General features: G+C 40.6%; 1 protein-coding gene across 8 annotated transcripts in view; it reads right to left on the reverse strand.

Annotated features, from left to right (window-relative positions):
* The window catches only part of ESRRG (estrogen related receptor gamma), a 537,949-nt gene that overhangs the window by 307,544 nt on the left and 208,405 nt on the right, over positions 1 to 22,000 (reverse strand). For 4 of the 8 annotated variants that reach the window (XM_075925198.1, XM_014580750.3, XM_075925199.1 and 1 more), the window contains one exon: positions 3,176 to 3,325. The exons of 3 other annotated variants lie outside the window; for them this stretch is intronic. In XM_075925198.1, coding sequence (XP_075781313.1) covers positions 3,176 to 3,204 — 29 coding nt within the window. In that variant the 5' untranslated portion in view covers positions 3,205 to 3,325. Of the gene's footprint in view, positions 1 to 3,175; positions 3,326 to 14,208; positions 15,711 to 22,000 lie in introns of those variants that run through there. One more of the 8 variants, XM_075925201.1, reaches the window with a different exon arrangement.

Genomic DNA, 22,000 nt, shown 5'->3' on the forward strand with positions numbered 1-22,000 from the left:
CCCTTTTAGGCCAAACATTTATGGCTTTGCCTTCTGAAATAAAGAAGACATGACTATCTGGAATGAGGTAGACCCACCTAAACCACAAAGTTTGGATCTAAATCCCCAACTTTCCCAGAGATCGAGGATTTTCAGATCTGACCATATCCATCTTAAAAAAGAGAAAGGAAGTAAGAGGGTCAGGAAGGAGGAAGTATTAGATGTAAAGAGTTCATATCTATTATTGGGTTATTTCCAACTGGGGTAAGAGAACAACTGAAAATCATTCCAGAAGAATGTAAGTTTCAGTGTTTTAGCCTACAAAAAAACCTTATGTCCTTTTTAAAGCCAAGAATGTATTGATCCATGAACAGAATTTTAACCTTTGAAATGACCAAACTTCTGTTAGATTAATCAAAAAATGTAGTATTTTAGGATAATGCCTTATGGTCAAGTGTATGGCTTGTTCTGTTAAAAAATATTCATTTGAGAGTGTAAACTATGAGTGTCTAGGCACAGTTGCTGAAGAAAATAGCTGTTGAAATTCCTTGATACTCTAAGTTATAATTGAGTTTTAATGCATAAAATGGCTGAGTAATTTAAATGTTTGGAAAAGAAAACTGTCCTTCCCAGAGTTTATGAAGTGGTAAGCCAATTTCTTATAACAATTAAATGTGAATCATCATTCCAGACATGAGCATCTACTAACATATGGTCCATGCAACTGATGCTGTAGAGTAACAGTTTTACGAAATTAATAATAAAGGGCCCAATTCTGATCTCAATACGTTTTTTGCACTAATGAAACATTATAGATTTGTGTTGTATTACTCCTGACTCACACTGGTGAACAGCAAGTAAGAACAGAACTAAGCCCTTGTTGTTCTAGCAGCCTCTTAATATATCTGGGAATAAAAGGTATAAATCATAACATTCCCACAAAGAGACTGAAAGCAAAAAGAACATTGGTAATATCAGAAAAATAATATAATAATCATTAATAAAAATGCTGTAAGGAGAACATATATATTACAAGGAGAGTGAGAAGAAGTAGGTACAAGACAGAAAGTGTGCCTTTTGGTAATAATAATGTCCCAAATGACACAGAATTGTAAAGCACAGATGGAATATGAGGGCAACAAAAGATACTATAATAATTTAGAATACAGTGCAAGTAAGCAACCAGATCTAATTATTTGGAAAGCTCTCAAAGATCCTGTGACTTTGAGTGCACTTAAGTAAAAAGAACTGAGAAATTAAAGAGAAGAAAAGTTCGGAATAGATGAGTTGAGACAGAAAAAGAGAGGCAAAGAAATAGAGGGAGTGGGAGCAAAAAAAAAAAAAAAAGATAGTTTATATGTATTTATACAGCAGCCATCAACAAGGTATCCAAGGACTTTACAAAATTGCCAAGGTCCATACCAACCTGAATCTCTGGATCTATCCCTCTTTAAAAAAAATTAAGGTTTTGTTTTTTAAAACGTGAAATGGTTTACTATTTATGATTATAGTCATTATTGTGAGAGGCTACGATTAGACTTGCATTTTATTGGGAATATGTTTGAGATCTAAGGACAGGAATTCCACAACTATGGCCAGTGCCTGAAAAACCTCCATCTCCCACAATAATGCACCTCAGCTTTGTCAGCAACAGTCCCATTGTGCCCGCAGATAGACCTATTATGGTATATAATAGTTATAAGGAAGAAAGATAGTCCTGTGGCAAACCAGCACCCAGGGATTCCAGGGTTAAAAGACTAGGTCCAGAACCTTCTCTTCTACCTAGAATTCATTGCGAAGCAGACAGAGAAACCAAGAAAAAAAAGACTATAAATAGTGGCAGGGGTTCCAAAATGTATGTCTACATAGCACTTTGCCAATCTTGCAATGGGAGCTAAACAGATTGATATCTCCCCTCCCTGAGGTCTACCTGAAGCCCACTTAAATTCATAACAGCTCTGTGTGACTGGGGGTCTGTTCAGGCAGAGCAGCTTCCAAAACAGGGACTTAAATCAGAGCCTCTTGTTAAGATTTTTCCCCCTGCTACACAATCTTCTTCAGTGAAGGTATTTACCGTTTTTATACTTTCTTAAGCATATGAATTAAGTCCATGTGAGCAAAAAAATACAGCTTAACAGGATGGAATCTCTATCTTTAGCTTATGTTGATATGGAAAGTAACCTCTGACCAGGAGGTAGTCTAATGTGATATGTGATGGGCATTACAGTTAGGTTAAACATAGAATTTCAGCTGTGCTCTGAATTTTTCTATGTTTGAGGGTTTAAATCACTAAGCATTGGTTTAGTGCAGGCTATGTGGTTCTAGATTCACCCCACCCCCACCATTTGTTTGTTTGCTCTGTTTGAAAATTAATAAAAGCAAATCATCAAAGGTATTGCAGAAGTAGAGATCAATTTACCTGGTTCTTTGTAGAGTAGCTAAAAGACACGAAATTATTGTTTTTCTGTACTGCCAACTCCATCCTAAATATTATGTTGTCAGAACTGTCTGCATCCCCTAAACACTACATGTGAACATCCCTATTGTAGCATTTTCGTTTTCTAACTACTTGTCTGAGCACAATTACTTAACCAGTTAAAAAGAACTCAATGTTCTTTAAAGTGTCATTAAAGTATAAGATAACAGTTTTGTTTCATAGATATTTCCCTTTACAAAAGGCATCTTATTATGCAACCAAGTCGTTTAGCTTTTATAGGGCCTGATCCAAAACATGTCAATTCAAATAAATCAAGTACATAACAAATAATTCCCATACAATGCACTGTGATACCTACTTGGTAACTTCTATGATTTCAATCAATCATGGCTGATAGTCCAGATTTTTCCACAACAATAGTACGGTTTTATTGTTTCTTCTATATAATGTATTGAAAGATTAAAATATCGACAAGTTTGTGATCAGTGACTACCTTTCTTTGACAAGCACTGATAATCAAGACACATAAGCTGAATTCCCTAGACTCTTTGGAAAGTCTTGATCTGAGTCTAGATTTAAACATATTAGCTGTGATCCATATTAAATATTTGTATATTTCTATGAAGCAATATATTTGAGAAAAGGAGGCTAAGTAAATGTTCCTGGTTCTAATCACCCCCCTCCCCTGGAGGTTCATTGGTGTACATTTCACAAGACACTTGTAGGCCAGAAGGAAATGACTCCCCTTCGTGAACTCACCATCCTTTTCTAGTCACAATGCATTGCATTAGAAAAGATCGGAACGGTGTTTAAATATTTTGTTGGGTTTTGTTATGGCCAGATCGCTCACTTCCTCTGGGACACACAAAGTCTCCTCGGGCAATCAAACAGCCAAAATGTCAGCAAATCCTATAGAACAGAAAACGGTCTGTCAATGTAAAGCCTAAATGAATCTCCATTTAAAAAAAAAAAAAAAGCAACATCCACCTTTTATTAACATTTTTTTCCACTCTCTAGAAACTTTTTAACAGCGTTACAATGTATTCATCACAAGGTGCTATTAAAGCTCAGCTCACTTCAAGTGTTACCAATTCATGGACAGATTAGAGGGCACATTAATAACATAGTTAATATGAAGTGTTTAGAGCTTTTACGTCGGTGACAAATACGACTCAACCAAATTTCCTGACCATTGAGGCCACGGAGGAACAATTTGGTAGATTTCATCAACAGTTCTAATTATGTTCCTGTCAAGTCGAGAACAAAGTAATCCATAACTGGGGGGCTGCTCAGAGACAGTGGCACACAAGAGTAATTTATGCCCAAGACACAGGGCCCTTTCTGTAGTTAGTGTGCACAACGCTTGACTAACAAGTGGGTTCAAAAAGGAATTTATTAGGGAAAATACAGCTCTCTAGCTCTGAGTGGCTTGTCAGGAGTAAGCTTATGAGGAGTTATGAGGCAAAGACTTCAAGTAAGTCCTGTTTATAGAAGCATCTGGAGTTCATGCTCTCCACAGCCTCTGTAACTGCATGTTGTAAGATTCAGGATTTCAGCCCCAGACTTTTCCTTAACTGCTGATCTAGTTAAAACCACCTCTCTGTAGAGGGATTAAAAGAGAGTTTAAACATGACCCTTCCCCCTTCTCCCCCCCAAAAATTGATAAATATGATATTTAATTGAGGATTCAACCTACATGTTATTTTCTTTTGAGAGAGACCTTTTTTGATTCTATAAATAACAGACTAATGAAACATGCAAAGGAATTATTAGTAACAGGAAACTAAAATGTCACAGTACACGGTGAATGTTTCATGCTGCAGCTGAACCAGAGACAGACTGAGAAAAAGGAAGGGGGAGAAGAGAAGGGGGGAAAGCTGTCATGTAATTTTGAGTCATTTTCCACTGTGATCTATATTGGGATGCAGCTTCCATTCTTTCAAACTAGGTAATTTTATATATGACATTCTTGTTACATTTTGCAAAAAAGGTAAAAATGCCTCCCTAGTGCTAGGAAATGGATCAAGGCTAGAAACACGCAATCAGGGGTTGTTATCTTTATTAGCAATATGCTATTAGTACAAATAAAATATTTTTTTAATTGAATTAAGAACAATACTTAAAATTTGGAAGGAAAGCAAAACTAAGAGCCTTAGCAAATAAAATTTTTAAAAATCTCTGCATAACTCTATATGATTTAGTTGGGGTTGGTCCTGCTTTGAGCAGGGGGTTGGACTTAGTGACCTCGTGAGATCTCTTCCAACACAAATCTTCTATGATTCTATTACTTCCCAATGGTTTCTGCTTAGTGAATCTTAAAACAGAGCTCTCTGTAGGTGCCTGTGAGGCTACGTCTACACTATGAATTTTCTTGTGTGTCTTTCTTGTTAACTAAAGACATAAAACTGAAGGCCATAATGCACACTCAGGCTACATCTACACTATGAGTTTTCTTGGCAAAAAATATGCTAACAAGGGACTCATTTGTATGAGTCGTGATCTCATTTGCATATTTTCTGCTGATCCGTTTTTTCACTAGGATTTTTGTGCAAAAACAAACAGTGTGAATGTTCTCTTTTTGCACAAAAATCCCTTTTCCCACAAGATCCTTATGCCCCCAAAAAAGGAGATATACCGATCTTGCGGGAAAAGGGATTTTTGCGCAAAAAGAGAACGTCTGCACTGCTTCTTTTTGCACAAAAACCCCAGTGAAAAAATGGAGCTACATAAAATATGCAAATGGAATTGTGACTTATGCAAATGGGTCCCTCGTTAGCATATTTTTTGCTGAGAAAACTCATAGTGTAGATGTAACCTGAGTGTGCATCATGGCCTTCAGTTTTATGTCTTTAGTTAACAAGAAAGACACACATTCAAATCTTTAAAAACTTTGTCATGTTACACTCTCCTCTTTGATAGTGGAATAAATAGACTTATAAAACAGCTGCCAATCTGACCAGAGAAACAATGTCATTTAAAGGCCTGAGGATTCTAGTCCTACTCCAGATACTGACTGGGGATGTGGCCATGGGAAAGTCCCCCAATATCTCCTTTCTCCAGTTCTAAAATGGGGATAACAGCAATACTTTCCCTCCAAGGGTTGCTGCAAACATTCAGGCTTTTGCCCAATTGTATTCATATGCAATCGTGTATACATTCAAGGTTTTTGGTTTAGGAGCCATGTTGTTCATCCGGTCTACTGAGTTTTCTGTGCTAGTTCAATACAACCCCTCAGTAAAATTTTGGTACAAGATAAGAACAATGATATCTATGAACATAGAACAAAAAACACTATTATCTCGCCAATTTCACTCTTTCCCACTCAGTTTTGCCTGAATGTATCACCAGCACCTGTACTTTCTTCCTTTTTCATTGTGGGCAATTTCCTGAGGGCTATTGAATAAAACAGTACTGTTCTCTAGGAGCTTAAGCCTCACAATTAAAACCCATAAGGTAGGAGTGAAGTTTTAACTGTAGCTGACTGGAGGATGGACATTCTGTTGCACAGAAACCTTTGAGGATCCAAGATTTTTTTTCGCTCCACACTGAAACAAAAATGTTTTCATGGAAAAAAATGTGTGTAAAAATGCACACATTTTCTAATTGAAAAGTTACCATTTTCATTTAGGAAAGATGTGTCTACATGTCCCAGTGAGAGAGAGGATGTGTGAAGCCGGGTGTTAGGACACCAGTCTCTCTGTTGTAGGGAACCCAAATTTAAGGTCCTGGTCTAACAGATATGTTAATCTCAGCTCATTGTGACTCAGATAGAACAGGGAGTTGAACTTCTATTGCCCCCAGACCCAGACAGTGCCCTAACCACAAGGCTATAGACAGGGGCGGATATAGGGCAGGGCGAACGGGGCGGCCGCCCCGGGCCCCGCACTTAAAAAAGCCCCGCGCATGCGCCGTGGCGCCACCGCGCATGCGCTGTGGCAAAGGGGGGGCCCCGCGGAGTTATGCTGCCCGAGGCCCCGCAAAACAGTCATCTGCCCCTGGCTATAGAGCATAAAATTCAGGTTCTTGGTCTCACACCTCACTCCCATTCCTCTCCGCAATACATACTCTTCTTCTCTCTTTGCCCCACCTCCTCCTCCGTCCCTCCCTCCCACTGTTTAGAAAAAGTTTTAGTTGAAACTGAAGCATCTCAACTAAAAAAGTTCGGCTTTGCTGAAATTTCATTTAAAATCAAAAATGTGCCAACTGGCTCCAACTGTAGCCAGATGGAGAAATAGAGCAAAAGTGATGTTAAATCACACAGGTTTCTGAAGCAGAGCCAAGAGAAGCACCAGATTTTACAAGTCCCAGTCTTGTGCTTCAGCCACAAGACAACCCTTCCTCTCCTTATGAGCGGCAGTGCTGCCTTTGAGCTTACGTTAGAGAACACATTTTAACAGAAGTGTGGCACAAGCATGATGACCCCATTACATTTTGAAATCTAATACCTTGTGAATGAAAGCCGGAAAACTCATTTAGTGCCTTATCAAATCTCTAGTTTGTATGTAGAGCATAAACTGGCTACATTTGCTAATAGGGCAGATTGACCCATCCCATATATTATCAAAACTCATCAAAGTCTGCTGGAGGACATAGCTACAGCCACTCATTATCCTTTGCATTAACTTCCTCACTAGCACCTCTACCAATATATTTTCCTGTAATACAACTGTCTTGATTTAGCAGAGAAGAAAAATCAGCAATTTGGAACATTACAGCAGTTAAAGAGCGATAACAGGACTTAACCCATCATGGTATGCTGCCTCCCCATTCTATCTACTGGGTGCAAACTGAAGCTTGCAGTCCTCGACTTACACTGCAGTTATGCATTGCTGGGTCCTGGAGCATCACACCATTAAATAGATTGATATTTTGAGCATTATACATACAGATTATTTCCCCAAAATGTATTAAATACATGACAGGGGCAAGGGGAAAAACAAAAAGACTTAAGGAACACCTTCAAATTTACACCAAGGTGTGTTTTTCAGACAAATGATAGCTTATAAAAGAGCAACATATAATTTAGTAACCAGAAAAACTGGATGATGGAATTAGCTTAGTTATAACAATACAAGTGCAAACATCATTATATGTTTAGATGCTGTAAAGTCCTCTACCTGGATGTATGGTGTGTATTGTTTTATCCAGAACACTGTTCAATTGTGGGGGTATAATCTTGAGGAATAGTGTGTCTGGAGTCACACATCCTGCATCCCTGGCTCTTGTGTGTGATAACACAGGACATAATGATCACATTTTTACTATTCTTTCCACTCCTCTCTCCCAACCCCATGCCATCTATGATTTCCTTGTGGAATCCACTGCACAGCTGGCTAGGAACATGACCCAGGTTTATTCACCTTCCTCTAAAATATCAGGTGCTAGCCATTACCAAAATGTATGAAAGCAGAAGGGATGATGGTCTAACTCAGTGTTTCTCAACCAGTGGTACGAGTACCCTTAGGGGTACTCACAAGAGAAGTCTGGGGGGGGGGGTATGTCAACACAACTGGAATTTAGAGGAAACTGAATTTTTGTTTTAAGTTTTATAGCACGTTTTTATTTTTGTACTTTTTACACCCAAAAATTTCATCGCCCTCCCGGCTACGATTAAGTTGTTTAAACAAATGTGTTGCAATGGTAGAAAAAAAATGGTGTGTCTGAAAACTGTATTTATATTTTTAAAGGAGTATTTTATAAAAAAAATGTTGAGAAACACTGGTCTAACACAGTCCTATTTCAAATTTCCCTCAGTAAGGTTAATACAGACATGGATCACAAAGCCTCCTATGCCTTGCACAGATCTGGATAACATGAAGAGCTATTGTATGCAGGACAGCTGATGACCTATCATCATCATCATTTTGTGACCTGAAGTACCAGCCACTAGTAGGGCAACTCTGGGTCTAGATGGAAGGGATATAAAGCTCCAAAATAATGCCAGAATGTATTCTTTCAAAGAAGATTTACATCATACCATAGCCATTCAGTGGACATGAGACGGGGGGGAGGGGTGAAGAAAGGCATGTCTATCTTTGTATATGTGAATGTAGTAGATAAGTTGTAGATAATGAAATACAATTGCATCTCTAGTAATAGTCAAGCCACTTCTCATTAAATTCTGTGACTTCACTGTTTATACTATAATCTGGTTTTTAGCACTAACGTTCAAAAATTTTCCGATTACTTTGAAGAATGATGCATAATACAAGTGTAATTGACACCAGGGAGATTTGAATCTAGGACCTCTGAAGCTTAGTATAGGAGCCTCTACCCTTTGAACTAAAACCACCTGGCTCTCAGCCCCTGCTGTAGAGGTCTCTTGGTCTTATTTGTTGCTATGGTCTAGGTGCCACTGCATGGGACAGTGAACCACATTAGGTATGTGGGTTACACAGGCAGGTAGCATGGTCACTTGTTAATTCTCATCACAAGTCTCTTTCAATACTGACACTGATAATAATACATTTGCAGGATCATTGGTAGATTTTGCATGGTGATTCCAGCACTCACTAAAATCACATCAATGACCAATCCCTTTTGATAGGAAAAAATATTCAAAAAACTGCACAACTCCCACTTGGTGGTTTAGCACCACAAATTCCAGTAGCTTTCTGTTGGTTAAAGTGTCTGACAAGTAAAATTCAATACGGAGGGAATAAAAGAAGAAAGAAATTAGAGGACTCTCTCACCAGTGAGTTAAAACCCACCAGCTGTAAGTCATTGAATTTAACTGCACCTCTTTTGAGGGGTTTTTTTCCTGTTTTTATTTCTGAAATCACAGGAACTACCCAGCCTAGCAAGACTGTAATCACTCAGCAGGAACCTGGCACAGGCACAACACAACCACCAGCCAGGTGGCAGGAAAATGAAGGAAATCTCTCTCTCCCTCCCCCTATGTTGTTTAAAAGGGGCTCGGCGTGAATGAATCTTCCCAGTAGTCACCAACAATTTCTTATTCTTTCCGAGCAATCATCAATTTCAGCATCAAGTGGTTCAGTAGATCTACAACTGGTAGTGGCAGCAGAGTAAGCCCAGCATGCAAACATTTTGGCTAATTTAAAACCCTTGTGCTGCCGAATCAAACATGACAAGACAACAGTAAAAAAGAAAGGCTATTATCCCAAATGAAAGCCGGCGGATAGCTGAAATTGGTTTGAGTGGCAGAGACAAAAGATGTGGAAGGAGCAGGGACAACTGAGAATGATAATCCCTGATGACACACACACACACACACACACACACACACAAATCACAAGAAGGAAAAAAGTAACCTTTCCAAGTTCTACAGCCAGGCAGACAAAATGCACTTAAAAAGGGATACAAAATAAATTGATACATGATAAAACATTTGCCCCATGGGTAAAGAGATACTTAACTTACAAGAGATGTAACCCTTTTGATAGAAAACCTAACACTCAGAATACTAAAGCTGTCATTTCCTACCTGAATTAATGTCCTGTTGCCCAATGTTCATTACCATAAGGTGAAGAGTCAGAGGCACTGATTTAGGATAGAGTAGCCTTAAATTGAAAATAAGATGTTGTGGGCTATTTTTGAATGCCCACTAAATCCACAGAGCTCACCAAGTGCCCAGAGCTCGAAGAGCTGGGGTGGGAGGAGTGGAAAGCAAGGGAATTAATTTGGAAAGGCATTTGGGAAACCACAAGCAGACTGATGATGTTCAGAGCCACAACCCCCAGCGATGGCTTACAGCACACAGAATGATGACCTATGGGATCACTGGAGAGCAAGCGAGTTGTCTTTTGCAAGATTAACAATTTAAAAGTGCTGAAATTAATTTTGTTTAATAGCTGTGGGTGCAGACTCCTTACAAAGTAGGTTGCAAGGTCAGCAAGCCTCCTGAAGCCTTTTAAAATGTAGCTCTTTATAGGGGCAGTAGATTTAGGGTGGCTCACAGCTGAAAGACCTAAAAAGCAGAACAAGTGTAAAAGGTCAGCTCCTATCAGATCTTAGGGGGAAAATATTTGTTTGGTCCCATTCTAGGACAAACATTTACTGATACATTCCAGACTATTTTAGCATGTATGCCTTTCAAATGATAGGGGAGGTGACACAAAGACAGTGTGAAAAGTGACACATGAAAGAAGCAATAAAATCAGTCACAAGAACCAGACTAACCAGTACCTAGTAGATTCTTTGCATCACACAGGAATGTGCTTACTTGCAATTGGTGGAAGGGGAACAAGGAACAGCATGAGGGAAAGCAAGGTAGGGAGAAAGGGAATACTCACATCCTTTTCATCTTTTAAAAAGTACTTCATTCATGATTCCCATCTGCCTGCTTCTCTGAGATTAGTTTAGCATAAATCACTTTACTGTACAAAGTGTGGAAAGCAACAGCTGGACTTCACACTGAAACCAAAACTCAGCCATTTCAAACATACTTGCTCAGCTTCACACACATCTGACCCTGCATGTGTATAATGTGCCACCACCCAAAGAATGGAAGAAAATATAAAATAACTCTAATATATAAACATTACAAGTCCACATTTTTGACCACTGCTTCCAGCAAACCCCAGAAGAACTACTCAGATTGGGTGCAACATCCAGCACTAACCATGCCTGTGGTTTTGCATCCACTGAAGGCCATGATTTTGGGGTGGCTGTATTTATTCTGCATTGTCTTTTAAATTGCTGGGGGGGACCAAATTTTGTAAAAATGTGGTCGTAAGAATTCAAGCAAGATGCCTATTGAACAAAGGTGCACAACCTCAGTGTAAACCCTGCCACTAAATCCATCTGAAATGGAATACAACAGGACGGAAGCACTCAGCACTGGGCAGTCACAAACATGTCTCATAGGCAACATCTGGCAAGGCAGGTTAGAATCAGCTCTAAAAAGATGGATAAAGTTTAGCAAGCATGGCTCCAACACGTACTCCTGTCTTAACCTTTCCTCCAACATGAAGGGGAAGACAAGGCTTGTTTCTTTGGAATAAAAGAAAAAGATACAAAATGTCAGGCCTCTCACCTGAAAGCTGTTGGATATATCAATCTATTCTGGAACACCCAGGTTTACAGAGTGAAGAAACCGCTGAGACTTTAAACGTGAAGTGGGAATGCTTTTGTTAAAGAAGGATGCAGGCATTAGCGAAAGGTGTTGTTTCATATAATGAGAATGAGTTGTGATGGTTTCTTTAGACTGAAGAGGCTATTTCCTGACAATGAGGTAACTTGCGGATCATTAGAGAGGACAGAATTAATTCAGCTGCAAGCCTGTGTCTGACAGTGGACGAAGCAGATGCACCGGCCATTTTTCTCTACCTGTCCCAGTGGGAGTTAGAACAAAGGAAAATGAAACTCACATAAAATACTGAAGATACCACAAGGAAAAATCATTTTCGATACATATTAAGACTGCCACCAGAATACCATGTGCTGTTAACTGACACATGCTGCTGTATACAATATTTTTGCTCTCAAAGTTGAATTCATATCCTCACACTGCAGTTCAAGGAAACTCCAGTTCACAGTTCAGCAAGCCTGATTCAGGTCCTTAGGGCATCTCATCCATCCTGCGTGTGGATGGCATTCACCACCAAGGGACCCCATTAGGCAGGAAGGGCAAACTGAAATCCTAACCCAAAGCCGTCAGAAAAGGAACACCAGCCTACTGGTACAGCAGCGATGGATGAGATTCCATTTGTCTTCAAACGCATGGGAAGCCAATATATCTACATCATCACAAACTCAACTTTACTTTCCAACCTTGTAGTGTTCTTAAAGCAAAAACGTAGATCGGCTTTCTATCCGGGGATGCAGCAGAAGAGAAATGTCACCCAAGACTCCAATTAAATAGATTGTAAGTGACGCACTTACAATGCAACTCCATGCCACAGACTACCCTGAGATACATTGACTGTGTTTGCAATCAGTTGGTCAGAAAGACAGTTGCAAAATGTTTCCATTCACCTTCATACAGTGGAAGAACACTCACAAGCTTCTTATTCTAGTGAAAAGCCTGCTGGTAAATGCTGTTTTTATACAAGTACTACAGTTATTAGAGTAGCCACAAATACTCCAAAAGATTTAGCTTCTCCTTTACTGTCATACAGCAGTCATGACAGCTATTTAGCTGGTCCCATCCCTGCACTGCTATAAAAACCAAGTTTTGTTTCTTGCTCATGAGATATTCTAGGTTTGGAGAGACTGAGCCAAATTCAGCCCTGGTTTAAAGTTGAACCCACAGCTCTACTGGCTTCAAAGCAAACAGCTACCTCACACAAACTCAAAACTAACAAAGAGCAGGACCTCAACCTCATGCTGATCAATGCAAGATGTATAGTAAATAAATCCTTAATAATCTAGTATCATATTATCAAAAAGTCACCTGGTCTGGATCCTTGAAACCTGGCTGATGATGCAGGCCTGGGGTTGGCTTACCTAGTTCTCTTTCTCCAGTTTCCCACCACTTACCACACACCCAGAAGTACATATCCATTCTTTCTCTTTCCGTAGCTAAATGCAGAACACACATACCGATTCCGAGATCAAAATTCTTTGACTGCATTCAACCAAATCTGAATGTCCAGGGATTTGACTATCCCAGGCATGAACGCTATCAAACTTCAGACATGAAGGTTTCCCAGGTGATAGTAACACTGTTAGACATATGATAAGTGTCACACAACTCTTTTGGATAGCCCAAAACCTCCTATCTAAACTCTCCATCTTAGATTTCTCACTGGTAATCTCTGTATTTCATACCACATTCCCTAAACATAAACATAAGAAATGCAAGAACCATTCTCCTCTCCTGGTCAGCTCACTTCCTCCTTCAGGTAGAAACTCCTCCCACTTCAAGACCTGAATGAGCCTGGCCAGAAAACTCTTGGATCTTGCCAAATTTTTAAAAAAGGCCCTCACAGATATCTCTGCCCAACCAAGTGGCCAAAAAGCAGACAGGAATGAAAGTTGAACATCAGTGGCAGAAAAAGGAGGTATGATACTAACAGACTAACACACATAACGCTGCCATTATGGAGGCAAAAGCATTTCTGCCATGGAAAAGGCAAAATCACACAGTGCAGAGCTCTTCTGGAGAGAGCTCCCAAAGAACATCTCCACCACTGGGAACATCTCCACCACTAAGCAATGCTGCTGGCAGCCCCAGGAAAGATGTCAAGGACTGATAAGACATGGGTAGGTCTGCTGATGGGAGGGCAGTAAGAAGAGGACAACTTCACTGGGGGCTGGCAATTCAAAAAGGCCAGGGGCTCACAGCTGCTGTCCTGGACCTTTTAAAAATCACCACCAGAGCCCCAGGTGACACTCAAGGGTATAGCTGAAGGGCTGGTGGGAGAGGCTAGTCCCCAGCCCTGCCCCTTCCACCCAAGGCCCAGACCCTTCCAGGAGCGCAGAACCACCCCCTCTCCCCCATGCCGAAGGGCCTGGCAATTCTGTTGGCCTCTCTGGAGATGGAAACTGAACAATTCCCTCATCCTTAAGTTACGTTTGAAACAACGGTCACCATTAAGTGTCAAACATAGGAGCACCCCACAAACATGCATTGCAAATGGTTGTCTCAATAATGTTATCAGGGTCAAATATACTCAGCATTCACTGTAGCAAAGGACACAGGGCACCTTGCTATTTCAACTGGGTGACTAACTACGTGGGCTGCAATGGACTTTGAACTCAGTTGACTATGTCCCCAGAAGTGAGAAAACCGCTTTTGGCCTCTGGAGTAGGAGGTTAGGGAGAGGACTCGGGCAGCTACACAGTAGAGGATTCGGGGGGAGGAGGGGAGGGGATCACATACTTACAAACAGTTCCTCCAGGTCAGAGTGGAGACATGTTGAGGCAGTACAGGGAAGGATACACTCCCACTGCCTGCATCAGCTCTGGAGATAATGAGCCTGATCCAAATCTTTTCATTAATTTCAATGGGCTTCAGATCTGATTCAAACAGAGGAGGTTCAAATCCACTGTTAGTACTTGGGCACTGACATTACTAAATGTATCCAGCAAATTAATGAAAGTGAGGCATTTTATCAAAATTCCATTCAACAATAGGTGTGAGAAGAGGGAGCAGTGCTCTTGACCCACACAATCCTGAGGAAATATGCAGTCTAAAATGAAAAGCAGCGGAGCACAGAATGGAAAAAAATGTAGATTTTTTTTTCTCTCAAGCAAAGATAGGGACTATCGGGGAAGCAAGTCCATTCCAAGTGCAGGCAATAGAACAAGTTGTCCCTCTTTATCCTTTTTTTCCACAGAGGGACAAAGAATGAAGACTTTGGGAACTTGATTTTATTTGAGGAGCGAGACAATGTATTGCCAATAGTGTCTTACAAAATATTCCATCAGCTGAAGTATGAAGTAGGTCGGAGATGGACTAACTTTTCCAAGGTATTAAATTAAAAGATGTTGAATTAAGTTAAACGCCCCACATTGAATTGACATTTCCCTTTTTTAATGCAAGCTAAGATTGATGAAAAATACCACTTATCTACATTAAGGGTCAAAATATCCAGCAAAAGAAGCCTCTGGTTCAACGCGTCAGAGCAAAGTCAGTCTTACATAATCCGAGGACCAGGACGCGGATCACATTCTGATGATCCAATTAATGGTGGGATACTTTGCAATCAGCCAGGAAGCAAGGCCCCTAACAGATTGTGGGGCTGTAACATCAATTTCTTAAGTGCATTTAAAGGATTACAAATGTTAGTCCTGGCTTGAGATTGAAACACCTATTGAGGTGCTCTGAACCACATTACAGTAATTGGGTACCTGAATTAATGCCATTTCTTCTGATGGGTGAGTTGAATACATTGGAATTAAGGGTTTCTTGTGCTGTATTTCACTTTCCACTTTTTTCTCCTCAGAACATAAATCTAAGGTGCAATATCTCTCTTTATCCAGAGTGCTTTAATTACAGCCCTGAGGCACCTGAGTACTGTCCTAATTTTACCTTACACATTGTTTGGGTACATTATACTTTTGTGCTTATTAGCTTACTGTGTAGCAATATGAAGATGAAAATGAAATTATTTTTTACTAAAAGAAAGAGGGAAAGAGAGGAGAAGGAAAACCACCTCTTTTTCCCCTTGTTCTCCTTCCCACTGTGTAAACCTCTTTATGCATGCACCAGATACCATGCGCAGTGTTTTACACCTCTAGAGAGCTAGTCTAGGGCTGCCTCAATTAGTCTTCTATTCCTTCTGAGGTCAGTTCAAGTAAAGGTCTCAATCATATCAATCTGGAAAGAATGCTAACTATTTGGATATTTCAGACCATAAGCAGTTTGAGTTAAGGAGCTTTTTAAAACATGCAGCTGGTTCCAAGTGCATTTGCTGAATACACAGCACGGAGCTGTCTGCACAGAAGCTAAACTCACACACCTGCTTTTCCCCCCTCCTCTTTGGAACAATTAAAATCTGAACTAAGTTAGGAGATTGTTCCCAAGTTTATAGTTGCACTTTTAAAATGAGCATCCGACCAAGCTAAATGACAATGTATAGTGAACAATATGTGTGTGTTCCCATTTTTTATATGAATTTTGTAGTAGTTGTTAATCATTAGGAATCTGAACCATTTTTTGCCTGCTTATATAGCTCATATCCACATCAGCAGCCCAACTAGAGCTTTCCCTCTAGTAGGTAACTGCAACATGTGTAATCATGTTATAAAGATCCCACTTTAAAAGAGAGAGAGAGAGAGAGAGAGAGAAATGGGAGGGAAAATAGTGTGGTGTTACGAGCATTCCAAAAACCATTGAGAATACTTAATATGTCCAGATACAGCACAAACACAAATTCTAATGGTAGCAAAAACCTCTGAGACCCGCCGCCCCTTCCCCCCATCAGGTATCATGCTATATTAGTGATCTGATTATAAATTGATTCCACTGTAATTTCTGGTTCAATTTTACAATTTATTTAAGATAACTGTAAACTGAAAAATATACAGTAGCTCTTTATCTTTATTTCCAGTTAAGAGAAAATCTTAGTCCGTGCATAAAGGAGTTCAATTAGCACAATGATTTAACTTCAGCATGCATGAGACACATTCTGATTCTAACAGACGTGGTCAGACTTGCAAGAAAACAGTAGCCTGCATATTTGTCTTATTCCTTTTCTACAGAATGAAAATACTCCTCCCCTCCCCATCAAATAGAAAGACTAGGATTCAGTGATATCCTTATGAGTCACCTAAGTATAATCTATGTAGAAGCTAGATAGTTTTCAATACTCCTCAGCATACATTTCCTACCATGGGAATCCCCAGAATTCAGTGATACTACTTCAGACAGCATTACTAAATCCTAATTTCTCTTCATAAACTATTCTTTTCGTAGGCAATGTTTAATTAAAAGATAGTAACCGCTTATCTGTAAAGGCCTTTTAGTGAAGTAGGGTATCTAGGTGGGAAGGAGAAGTGTCTTATAGCCCTTACAAATCCAGATCCAAATTTCCTAGCATTTTTTGACTCATTAGATTACTCTGGTTGAAATGATTTACATACAGATAATTAAAGCACAGACCCCCAAGGACTAGTTAGCTGTTTAGCAGTGTATACATTTTATATAACCATTTCCATACATCTAGTTTTAAATTCATTAACAAAAATTAATTGCTACCCAGTGCTCTACATTGCACAGCATGTTGCTGCAATATGCTTGCTAAATTACCCCTTTCTATCACTCCTCTAGTGATCTTACAGACAGTTAAACTTTGCAGTTCTGAAAATGTTGCCTACCAATTTGTGGCAATGCTCATATTTACTATTTTTAGTATGAATCACTGCTAGCACTTCAGAAAATATTTTCCTCTGTTTTGTGTACCTCAGTAACTATTCAATGCTAATGAAAGAACAAGAGACATGGGCTCTTTTCTAACAGGAGAAAAAAGACAGTGTGATGTCCTAAAAACCTCTTCTTTTGAAGATACTAATAATAAGAGTGCCCAGAAATTGTACATTTTACTAAACTCTCATTTAGGAACCGGTTCAATGCCTGTTTAAGTCACAGGAAGAATTCCTTACTCTTCAGTGGTTTTGGACTGGGCCCTGAGATTTCAAAGAGTTGACTGAATTCCACTGTAGAGAATATAAGCATGTTGTCATTTGTACAGTATATTCAGCATGAAGTTTCTAAAGGATATGCACCACTAATTATTGGCTTATTGAATAGAAAATAATGATCTTTCCTATAAACAAGTCCCAGAATTAGGCTAATTTTTATAGGCTCATTTGAATGAGTTCAGAATTTTGGGGGCAAAGTTGTCTCTTATTTTAAAATAAAATTGAATGGATAAAATAATAATAATCTCGGCACACTTTTTCCATCACATTTCACCAATATTTACAGTGTACACCTCAGGTTTGAAACAAGCCAGGGAGAACTAATTCATTGTTTACACTTGGAATCCTAGGTGGCCAAGTCCCATAAGGGTAGTACAATGCACTGTATCTTTCCGTTCTTAGTACTTATCTTAATCTTAATAACTAGCCAGACAACTGACTCCAGAGTCCTGGGCTTATCAACTGGAATTCGTCACATGCACACAAGAGAAGACAAGAAATGCATTATATAACAATGCCATACAAATCATTATCTTTTAATATTTAAAAGTATGTATTCAAAGACTGATATGAAACCATTTTTGTTGAACTCAATTCCACTGGTTATTATTAAATTTGATAGCAAATGAACAAAAATACACTTGTTACATATTTATCTGCAAAAGAGAGTTTTTTTGCAATAGATCAAAAGGCTTCTTTTCTTACTGCATTTTAGTTACTGCTATCAGAAACAATCTGTTTTTACACATACTTTGATATGGGAAGATTATTTTGAAAACAGGTTAATAAGAAAAAACCCCATATCTCTGAAGTTCCGAGAAATATCCAGTGTGAATAGAAAGTCTATTGTATCCCCATCATAAGGCTACAACATGATTTCTTCTGTTCAAGTTTATAGAATGCTATCACTACTTTCACCACCATAATCTCAGATCATGTCACGGTTTAAAAATAGGATGTGGAACTTTATTTCAACTGTGCAAAAAACCGGCATCTTGTACAGCACTAAGACGTTCACATCATGTCTTGGCAGGGAGCAAGGACTCCCCATTAGCATGTACAAAAAAGTTTCAGTTTTATGCTCTAGATAAATAAAAGTATTTTAGGGTGCACTTGGATTTATCTTATAAACTTTCTAAACACATAAATTTAACAAAGCGGCGAGGAATCCTGTGGTACCTTGTAGACTAACTGAAGTGTTGGAGCATAAGCTTTCGAGGGCAAAGACCCACTTCGTCAGATGCATCTGACGAAGTGGGTCTTTGCCCACGAAAGCTTATGCTCCAACACTTCAGTTAGTCTACAAGGTGCCACAGGACTCCTCGCCGCTTTTTCAGATTCAGACTAACACGGCTACCCCTCTGATAAATTTAACAGTGACATTTCACCACTACATACGAGGCACAATTACATCCATGAAACCGTGTATTTTATGTTCAGTACCAAGACATAAGCAGGGACTTTTGCCTTTGTAATGCACATATTTTCTAATTCAAAAGACAGAATCAGGGATTTGGTACAGAACTATTTCTAAAAAAAAATAGAAAAGAGAGAAAAAATAGAAAAATATGTGGTAAGAGAGAACAGTGCAAAGCGTTGGTCTCTGATTATTACAGAAACAGTAAGGGAAAGAGGTGGGCAGCCCTCGGTGAAGGACAAACGGGATAAGAAATATTTAGAAATGTTGGACATACTCTAAGTCATGGGGCCGGATTTAAGTTTTTTGCCTTCCTCTGTAGCATGGAGCACGGGTCACTAGCGGGAGGATTCTCTGCATCTTGGGGTCTTTGAACCATCATTTCAAAGACTTCAATATCTGAGATATAGGTGAGAGGATTATTCTAGCAGTTGGTGGGTGAGATTCTGTGGCCTGCATTGTGCAGGGGGTCAGACTAGATGATCAAAATGGTCCCTTCTGACCTTAAAGTCTATGAGTAATGTATCCAAGGGTACTGAGAGAATTGGCAAATGTCATTGAAGAACCTTTGGCCATTATCTTTGAAAACTTGTGGAGATCGGGGGAGGTCCCAGATGATTGGGAAAAGGCAAATGTAGCGCCCATCTTTAAAAAAGGGAAGGAGGACAATTCAGGGAACTACAGACTGGTCAGCCTCACCTCAGTCCCTGGAAAAATCATGGGTAGGATCCTCAAGGAAACCATTTTGAAGCACTTGGAAGAGAAGCAAGTGATCAGGAACAGTCAACATGGATTCACCAAGGGCAAGTCATGCCTGACCAACTTGATTGCCTTGTATGACAAAGTAACTAGTTCTGTGGATATGGGGAAGGCAGTGGACGTGATACATCTTGATTTTAGCAAAGCTTTTGATTTGGTCTCCCACAGTATTCTTGCCAGCAAATTAAAGACATATGGATTGTATAAATGGACTATAAGGTGTATAGAAAGCTGGCTATATTGTTGGGCTCAGCAGATCAATGGCTTGATGTCTGGTTGGTAGGTCAGTGTCAGTGGTCAGTTCTGGGACAGGTTTTGTTCAACATCTTTATTAATGACCTGGATAAGGGGATGGATTGCACCCTCAGCAAGTCTGCAGATGCAGAAGCTAGGAGAGAGGTAGATATGTGGTGGGTAGGAATGGGGCCCAGAATAACCCAGACAAATTAGAGGATTGGGCCAAAAGAAATCTGATGAGGTTCAATAAGGAGAAGTGCCAAGTCCTGCACTTGGGATGTAAGAATCCCAAGCATTGTTACAGGCTGGGGACTGACTGGCTAAACAGCAGTTCGGCAGAAAAAGACCTAAGGATTACTGTGCTTGAGAAGCTGGATGTGAGTCAACAGTGCGCCCTTGTAGCCAAGAAGGCTAATGGCATATTAGGGTGAATTAGAAGGAGCAATTCCAGAAGTGATTATTCCCCTTTATTCTGCACTGGTGAGGCCATATCTAGAGTACTGTGTCCAGTTCTGATACCCATTACAGAAATGATGTGGACACATTGGAGAAGGTCCAGTGGAGGGCAGCAAAAATGATTAGGGGGATGGAGCACAGGACCTATGAGGAAAGGCTGAGGGATTTGGGCTTATTTAGTCTTCAGAAGAGAAGAATGAGGTGGGATTTGATAGCAGCCTTCAACTTCCTGAAGGGAGGTTCCAAAGAAGATGGAGAGAGGCTGTTCTCAGTGGTGACAGATGACTGAATGAGGAGCAATGGTCTCAAGTTACAGTGGGAGAGGTCTAGGTCAGCTATTAGGAAAAACTATTTCACTAGGAGGGTGGTGAAGCACTGGAATGGGTTACCTAGGGAGGTGGTGGAATCTCCTTCCCTGAGGTTTTTAAGTCTCGCTTGACAAAGCCTTGGCTGGGATTATTTAGTTGGGGTTGGTCCTGCTTTGCACAGGGGGCTGGACTTGATGACTCCTGAGGCATTAATTGGTTTATGCTTTGTCTTATCGGGGTACAATCAGAATTTTTAGGGGGTCCAAAGCTTTCTCTCCCCTCACTTCCTGCTCCCAGACCCATATTGTCCCCTCTGCACCCTCCTTCTGCTGCCCCACATTCAGCCCCTTATTTGTCCTCTCACATTGACCTAAATCCAGCTCCAAGCTCTTCCCCTTCATCCAATGGTCCTTGACTCACATCCAACCCGAAACTCTTAAAGAGGGTGTCCATTTTCTACTAGCACAAAACCAAACACCCACCCCTTTTCTGAGGCACACTCACTCCATCCCTTCCTCACTCAGTTGCTCACTCTCCTTACCCTCACTCACTTGCTCATTTTCATTGGGCTGAGGTAGGGGGTTAGGATGTGGAGGGGGTGTGGGCTCTGTTGTGGGGCCAAGGCTGAACAATTTGGAGGTACAGGAAGGGACTCCATGCTGTGGCTGATAGGTTCATAGTGTGGGATAGGGCTGTGCCGGGGGTTGGGGTGTGGCAGCGTATAAGGGCTGTGGCTGAGGGTGCAGACTAGGCATGAGGGATCTGGGGTGCAGGAGGGTGCTCTGGGGTTGGATCAAGGGGTATGGATGGTGAGAGGGCTCCTTGGACTGTGACATGGAGTGGCTCTGGGTGCAAGCATCAGGCTCTATTTGCCTCAAGAAGCTCCCAGAAGCAGTGGCATATCCCCCCCTCCTGCTCCTAGGTGGAGGCATGCACAACCAGGAGACAATGTGTGTCTGCCCCATCCATAGGCACTGCCCCCGTAGCTCCCATTGGCTGTGGTTCCTAGCCAGTGAGCTACAGAGCTGGCATCTGGGTGTCACAGTGTGTGAAGCAGAGCACCCTGGCTGCTCTGAGGCCTAGGAGACAGAGTGGGGACATGTTGTTGGCTGCGGGAGCACTGTGGAGCCAAAACAGACAGGGAGCCCTGCCTTACCCTGCTGAGCTGCTGATTGGACTTTTAGTAGCCCAGTTAGTGGTGCTAACTAGAGCCACCAGAGCCCATTCTCTACCAGGTATTCTGGTAAAAAAAAACAGATACCTAAGCTCTTCCCTGGAGAAATGGTCAGGCTGAAAAGCACTGTGCTCACCAAGGGGCAGGCAGTTCTGGTAGCCCCACCCTTTGCCTCCTCGTGC

This window comes from Pelodiscus sinensis, chromosome 3 (genome assembly GCF_049634645.1).
Source record: "Pelodiscus sinensis isolate JC-2024 chromosome 3, ASM4963464v1, whole genome shotgun sequence".
Lineage (NCBI taxonomy): Eukaryota > Metazoa > Chordata > Testudines > Trionychidae > Pelodiscus > Pelodiscus sinensis.